Source organism: Mesocricetus auratus, unplaced genomic scaffold (genome assembly GCF_017639785.1).
Source record: "Mesocricetus auratus isolate SY011 unplaced genomic scaffold, BCM_Maur_2.0 Super-Scaffold_100037, whole genome shotgun sequence".
Taxonomy (NCBI): Eukaryota; Metazoa; Chordata; class Mammalia; order Rodentia; family Cricetidae; genus Mesocricetus; species Mesocricetus auratus.
The window spans coordinates 3,531,969-3,540,064 of NW_024429215.1; the positions used below are offsets into that span (position 1 = coordinate 3,531,969).

The 8,096-nt window shown below is 40.1% G+C and overlaps 1 protein-coding gene across 1 annotated transcript; it reads left to right on the forward strand.

The window, feature by feature from the left end:
* The first annotated feature begins 3,593 nt into the window (after positions 1-3,593).
* Positions 3,594-3,967, forward strand: LOC101825378 (zinc finger protein 431-like). The gene is made up of 2 exons (XM_040733824.1): positions 3,594-3,738; positions 3,903-3,967. The coding sequence occupies exons 1-2, from the start codon at positions 3,594-3,596 to the stop codon at positions 3,965-3,967; spliced, it is 210 nt and encodes a 69-aa protein (XP_040589758.1).
* The last annotated feature ends 4,129 nt before the right edge of the window (positions 3,968-8,096 follow it).

The window sequence follows — 8,096 nt, forward strand, 5'->3', positions numbered from 1 at the left end:
GGCGTTACTTTCTTCTCAGCAAAAGTAAGCCACTGGGAAAGAAAGCACTCATGCCTCATCTGCTGACTGGATGCTGCCCTTATTGGGCAAGCAGCACATAAAAGAGAGTGAGTGCCAAACCTTACTAAGACAAGAAGAGACAAGGCGGGTCAGTTCTTCAAAAATACTGCCTCATAGAAAATATTGTCAAATATTAAAGGCATTCTTCCTAGCCCCATTCTCTCTGAGTATACAATTTCATGAAGAGTAGGCTTGGTTTTATTTCTTTTCTTCTTCATGGGGCAATTTCAAAGCAGGGTTTCTCTGTGGCTTTGGAGACTCTTCTGAAACTAGCTCTTGTAGAACATGCTGGTCTAGAACTCACAGAGATCTGCCTGCCTCTCCCTCCCAAGTGCTGGGATTGAAGGCTTTTCCCACCAATGCCTGGCAAAGACTACGTTTTTATTAGTATTCATGTCTCAAGAGTTTGACATGAGTTTTAGGAATAAAACTCCCAATGCACTGGAGCTGTCACCCAGTCTTCTGTCAGGAGAAAAATATATCATCTTGTTTGTGATCTGGTCCATGCATTTCTCTCATGGTTGTCGGAGGTGCCTGTGACTACCAGGTAAAAATTAGACTCAGTTCTTGCTAACAAGAAGACACAGAAGAACCATCTTTTTGTTGCTGTTGTTTCTTTTTGTTTTTGTTTTGTTTGTTTGTTAGGTTTGTGTTTCTCTGTGACTTTAGAGGCTATACTGGGTCTATCTCTTGTATACCAGCTGGTCTTGAACTAACAGAGATCCACCTGCATCTGCTTCCTGAGGGCTTGAGTTCAAGGTGTGTGCGAAGACCGCCTGGCACAAACACCTTCTTTTGTGTCCTAAACATCTCTCTCTCTATTTTTTAATATCCTGGCAACCTTTCATCTGTTGAATAATAAAATCTTTCCAGCCCAAATTGTGCAATTGTCTGTGCAAGCTCAGAACATTGTGTGGAGGAGGAAGAAGAGGATAAACCTGTGAAATGCAGGAATGAGCTTGGTCATCTCCCAGACACAGGGGGTGAGTGATATTGAAATTCATGCCTCTGCAGATCTCTAAAATTTCTGGGGCTGGCGAAGAAGCAATGGCCACAGACCCCTATGCTGTGTCTTTAAGCACACTCTAATTTTTAAGGAAGACCTCTTGTCACTCAAGTCTTGACAGATAATTAGGGACACCAGGCCAACTTGCCAGTCACAAGTCTTGTAGGACTCTTCCAGTGGATTGAATTCTGTGCTATGAGTGCTGTTGTAGGGGATTGTGAGGGTGGCATTGATGAGAGTAGAAGCCAGAGCATGGTCACTGAGGGAATGCTATCCCAAGATGGGGAGGTTGGAATGAGGAGGCATGGAAGAGAGTGTGGCAGGCCCTCCCGGAGCCTGAGTGGGAACCTGCAGCCAGAACTACTGCTCTTTGAGGTCCCATATGACCTTAGAAACTCTCCAGATCCTGGTGCTGGCCTATGAATACTTCACTCTGTGGGCTGATTCTGCATAAAGCATTTCTATCATCAAGCTTTTGTGGAAACATCTTTGTATTCAATGCCAATGGGTTTTTGGTGCATATGGAAAGCAAAATGCCAAACTTGGAAGAGACGAGTTTCGGTAGTATCTTCTAGAAGTCCTGCACTTTACATTTAACATTTAGTTGTAAGATCCATTTGGAGTTAATTTTGTGCATGGTGTAAATGGCATTCTTTCTCTGTCTTTTTTAAATATTTCTTTATTTTGGTTTTTTGAGACAGGATTTCTCTGTATAGCTTTGCACACTGATCTGGAACTTTCTCTGTAGATCAGGCTACCCCAAACTCAAAGAGATTTGCCTGCTATGTCTCCTTATTGTTGGGATTAAAGGCATGGGTCAGCAAAGACATCCCTAAATAGAGGCATACCACTACTAAGCTGTGATGTGGAAGGGTAGAATTCTTGATATAAAGGTTTTACCAAGTCTTAGGGAGAGGTTAGTCACAGAAAACAAAATTTAGCTGAGGGAGTGCTGCCACTAAACTAACCCAAAGAGAAGTATATGCTCAGAAGACATGATAGAGATTAGGATGCTAAAATACACATATGTTCTCCAGGATTATCCAGATATTTGACTCCAAACTATGACAAAGGAGAAATCCCAGATTTATAAACAGCCCCTAAACCCTTCCCCATATCACAGAACAGGGCTTTTACAAGAGGCTCAAGGGGGCATTACTGTGTCACAGTTAACATCAGGGTTTGGTGTTCCAAAAACGTACAGTTTAATATGAAACATTTCATAGTTCGGCCAGATTGGCGAGATGAAATCAGGTGACAACTGTTTGCAAAGGAAAACAGTGGTGCATTGAGAGTTGAAATGAGCAAGAAAGACATTCTGGATAGGTCTTCACTCAAGGAGAAAGAACATAGCTCCTTCAAAATCCATGGAACATGCTTTGCAGATCCTGTAACAGCCTGGGGCCCAGCCCTAGGAATTTTCCATCAGGCTCTGAGGTATTGAGGATAAAATAGAGGTTCTCCATTAAAACTAGGAAGGTTCTTGGGAGAGAATGTAATGGTCTGGAGCCAGGGCCTTCGTGGAGAGGTTTCCTCAGAATCTGAGAACACAACTTTTCCCACCACATGGAGCTGTGGTTTTAGGTCAAAAAGCCATTGTGGGCTTAGTCAGTAATGGTCTTGGGATGCCCTGTGTTCCCTTCATGCTGTCATGTTTCAGTGGCCTTCTCCTTTGTTGGTCCCATTACATGATTCTTTCTGCTGACTTCCTATTTCCCCCTGGAAGCTATGACTTTTTGTTGTTGTTGTTTTCCTGTCACTATGAGTCTTTAAACCGACCACACTGTGTCAATGTGTGTAATATATTTTTGTTATTCTCTTGAGAATTACATGTGTTTCCATTTTGCGTATAGATTTTGAATAAGATATCCTATCTTATGATGTTGGGAATTTTATTCATATTTTATTAATTTCATCTTGAAACTTTTCATTATATGGTATCTTAATATTGAGGCATCAAGTTTCCAATGATTATTTACATCTTAATTTATGTAGGCTATTTTATTCTGGGTGTTTTTAATATGTGAAAAGCTTTTAAGGTTTTGCCCAAAAAGGACTAAGTGACTTGGCTAGTGGCTCAGTACATATTCTTCTTAGGAATATCCTGAGTTCAGTTCCCAACACCCATGTTTGGAGTCTCATTACATCCTGCTATTACAGATCTAGTATGTCTGACTTCCTCATCTCTGGCATGTCACATGTACATACATGGAAAACGCCTCTCAGAAAAAAATTGCATGTACAAAAAAATTGGGATAAACTTGTTTTCCAAATCCTTGTTATTTACAAAGGAGACCAAAAGCCATTTCTTTGGATGCATAATACAAAGCATACACTAATTTTTTAAATTTAGTTTTCAGTTTACATACCAACCCCTGTTCATATCACGCCCCATCTCCTGTCCCCAATCTCTCTCTCTTCCCATCCACTATCCACTCCTCTGAGGAGTTAAGGTCTTCTTTCAGGAGTAAACAAAGTCAAAAACATATGCAGTTCAAATGTCAGTATCACACTTTCTGCTTTACACATGCATGGATTATTTTGGCATTCAGTTACCTATGATGATGTGCACATTAACTTCACTAAGGAGGAATGGGCTTTGCTGGATGCTTCCCAGAAAAGCTTCTACAACGATGTGATGCTGGAGACCTATAGGAACCTCTCTGCCATAGGTAAGACTGAATTTTCCTTCATTGTTGTTGATACTCATCTGTAATTTTATTGAGAAATGGTAAAATTATTTGAATAAAACATAGTTCTAATGGTCATTGAAGATATTTCCTTAAATTTTGTATAGATTCCATTCAGATATTGTATATTTTCTGTTATATTTTAGGCTACAGATGGGAAGACCATTACATTGAACAACATAGGCAAAGCTCTAGAAGACATGGAAGGTAATTTTCTTGTTCAGGTTCATAAAATTTGCTTCTGATGAAATTTTAATGTGTCCTGGAAGTTTTAAAGAGAAGCAACTATTTAAATAAGCACATCTTAAAGTTAATTAATGATTCTTAATGTCTCACCAAAACACATACCTTAGTGTCAGGTATCTACTCTGTGTTTCCAAGGCATTCCTCTGAAAAAAGAAGACAAAAAATGCTTTAACAGATAAGATCTTTAACTATATAAAATTTTCATTCAGATCAGTTGATCTTCTAAATTCAATCCTACATGCTTACTTCTGTAACAAATTAATGAAGAAGGGAAAATGTTAAGATTTTAAATGCCTCAACCTGGGTTATAGGAATGATTGCTTACATGAGAAACTATTCATGTGTGGAATTCTGTTTAGTTAGAGAATTGGTTGAATTTTAATTATGTAAATGCAGCTGTCCTAAAATGAATACTTTCCCATTTTGGAGGTTTGTAAAGAAAAATCTCTTTAATGATTGTATGCATCATTCTCTAGCTAATGCTGAAAGTGGAGCCAGTTTAGATACACATGCATTCCACATATGCCATCATCCTTAAGTGTCTTTTAGGTTCGAGCTCTATGTTACACATCGAAAAATTAAATACAGACAACTTGTAGAATAGACACTTAAGCATATGGGAGGATTACACAGCAACGATATGTCCTAGAATAAATTCTTAACTACACAATTGACCTGGGCATTACCATCACTCCCAAGCAAATTCCTGGCTTTAGACAGGGCTGTCTGATTTATTGTCAATACACCAGGTCCATAGTGAACCCACAAAAGACCTAGGACCCAGGTTCTCTCTAGAATTTTCCTCTTTCCTGCCTGAAGGCCTAAATGAAAGCCTTGCTTGATCATGCAAGTCCTAAACATAACAGTGTTTTATTTTCCAAAAAGTTGTCCCCTGGTGTTCTACTGCCCACCTGCAGAACTATGCTTTTCTAAAGAGGAAAACTGGAACTTAATGGCACAACAGGCCTTAAGGTTGGTTGTGAACCTGTAATGACTCCTTGAGCAGCTAGTTATAGGCCTGTTCTTTGATATAGGAATAGGCCTAGTAAATGGTTGTAAATCAGGGGTGGCTGCTTTGTTATAGCTTGTAGTCAATTGTCTTGACAATCCCATTGAACAAATGTATATTCTAGCATCCTAATTTCTAGCAGGCCTGGTTAGCATATACTTATCTTTGTGTGTTTTAGAGGCAGTCCTCCCTCTGCTAAATTCTACTTTGTGAGACTTATTACTCATTGCCTAAGCATTGGCCGATCTTATATCACCAGTTCTGCTCTTCTATATCAAGACATGTAAGTGGAGTGCAACCAAACACATCAGATTCCTCTTCCAACTTCCAAAGTAATGGATGTTTACACATGAAGTTAAAACACAAAACGATGAATGTCTAGAAGATACTAGAGGAATTAGGCCTCTCAAAGCTCAGCAACCTTTCCATGGATGCATCATAAGCACCTTGATGTCGACTACAAATATGTTTCTACACACCTCCCTCCTCCTAATGCTCTGAACAGACTCAGCCCGCAGAACAAAGTTTCTCAGATGCCTGCCCTTGGGTCCAGGGAGTTGAAAGGACCACATGGAACCACACAGGACAAGCAATCTGGTTTCAGTTTCCCACTCAGATCCAGGGAGGAACCACAACACTGGCTGCTTCTCCTCCCCATCTGGAGACTTCAGCCCCTAAGTAACCATGTTGAGGTCATCCACCTCACCCAAATTCTCCACTCAGCCCCTAAGTTACCATGGTGAGTTCTTCCACCTCACCCAAGTTCTCCACTCAGCTCCCCGTAGCAGTACTCCCAGCACAGCACACACAAAAAGGCACCCATTCCTCTGGAGAGACAAGCCTGAAAGTGGAAACCAGAAGGGCTGTGTACCTCTTGTGACTGACAGGTCACCTGGAGGAACTGATTGGCTAGTGAGTAATGAGTGACAAGTGCGCTCCCATAGGGTTACACTGTCTTTAAAGACACTGCACAATGATTCTAAAGCTGGCCTTCCAATGCAGACAAATATATATATATTTCACTACCACTTGACCAGGCTCCGAGAGTAGACCCTACTATCTTCCTGTACTCCCTCCTTCCTCATGGAAAGAAACCTGTAATGGCTCCCTTTATTATGGAATGTCCTGGAGACAAACATATAATGGCACCCTCTATTATGCTGTCTCTTTTCTTATTCTCCTCTGTTCTTCCTCAGACTCAAACTTCCTGCTCCCTCATGTCCTCTCACCTCTTCTCACCTCCTCTTTCTCCTAACTGTCTCCTCCCCCAATGCTGCCAATAATCTCAGGAGATCTTGTCCCTTTCCTCTTCTCCAGGGGACTATTTATGTTTCACTTCGTGTCCTCCTTGTTTCCTTGCTTATCTGGATTGAAGGTTGGTAATCCTTTGATGTATTTCTAAAATTCATATATGTGTATGTATATACCATGTTTGCCATTTTGTGACTGGATTACTTCACTCAGGAAGTTTTCTTTTAGTTTCATCATTTTGTCTGCCAATTTTAAGATTCCATCCATATTACTGCAGAGTAGTGGCCCACTGTGTAAATGTCTTACATTTTCTCCAACCATTCTTAAGATGAGGGGCATGTAAGCAGTTTTCATTTTCTGGTTTTTACCAGTAATGCTGATATGAACATAGTTGAACAGAATGGACACAGTTCTTCCAAGTGTGAAAGTGACTCTTATCTCCCTCCAGCAACAGATGGGCATACTCTGTCACCCCTAGATCAGTGGCTATCCCCCTTCCTGATTATGTGACCCCTAAATGCAAGTCCCTTTGTTTTGGTAAGCCTGAGATATGAATGTTTGTAATTATTTCTGCTTTTGCATTCTGATGATGTCCCAAAATGGATTTGTTGACTTACTGCACAGGAACATTTCTGTAGTCCTTAAGTAAAATCACCATGCTTGCCTCATTTAGGAAAAGAATTCCCTTGGAAATTATACCCATGCTGTCTTTGTCATATTATGTAAGATGTAGGTCACTGTGGGGTCAGATATTTCTATACTCTGGATGCTGCCTTGTGTGTCAGTCAAATTCCTTTTGCCCATGACTCAAGATGTAATGACTCAAACCTTCAGTAGCACATCTGCATATACGCTGCCATGCCACCTGACATGATGAGGATTAACTGAACCTCTGAAATTTTAAGGGAGACAGCTCAATGAGATATTTTCTTTTTAAGCAGTGCCATGGTTCATGGTGTCCCCACACAGCAATAAAAACCCAATTAAGACAGACATTAGTACCAGGAACTGGGGTATTGCTGTGATAGGCTGGCCGTATCATATCATTTCTCTGATGTCTTCTCAGTAGTGTTGATGTGCTAGCTTGTCTCTCTCTTCATGTCTGTTCGTTGAGATTTCTTTCTCAAGGCTATTTGCTAATTAAAAGGACAAGAAATGGTGCATGTGAACCTCCTACTCAATTTCCTTGTAAAGTGACTGGGTGAATATATTATAATGTCCATGTCATGAAATGAGAGGGGGAAGCATCAGAAATATGTGATGCCTTTACACAATATGGCAGTCTAATAAGTCATAAAAGAATACATACTTAAGATACACACTGTGAATATAATTAATGGGCTAAAGCCTTGGTATGTATCATCCATTTTTAAAATCATGAAAAACACCATACTGCAGAGAAACCCTATAAATATAAGTAACATCAAAACTTGTATAGCTATTCTAGGTAGTCAAACTGATTACTTCTGGAATCCTAAAATTCAATGAGGTTGGACATTTTTTGTTTGTTTGTTATTTTTAGTTTTGTTTTTTTCAAGACAGCGTTTCTCTTTAGAGATGGGACCAGTCCTGGAACTTGCTATGTAGACTTGACCTCAAAGAGACTCATATGCTTCTGCCTGTCAAGTCCTAGAATGAGGTCATGTGCCAACAGTGCCTGGTAGGCATTTTCTTTTCTTTCTTTCTTTCTTATTTTGTTTGTTTGTTTTTTTGTTTTGTTTTGTTTTGTTTTTGAGACAGGTTTTCACTGTAGATTTCAAGACTGACCTGAAAATGTATTTGACAACCAGGCTGGCCTTGAACATAAAGAGATCCACCTGCCTCTGCCTCCCTA

Excerpts from the sequence above, each read along its gene's own strand:
- LOC101825378 (XM_040733824.1), top strand. The coding sequence starts at position 3,594 with ATGCATGGATTATTTTGGCATTCAGTTACCTATGATGATGTGCACATT. Across the intron at positions 3,739-3,902 it reads TAGGAACCTCTCTGCCATAG|GCTACAGATGGGAAGACCAT; the intron begins GTAAGACTGAAT and ends GTTATATTTTAG.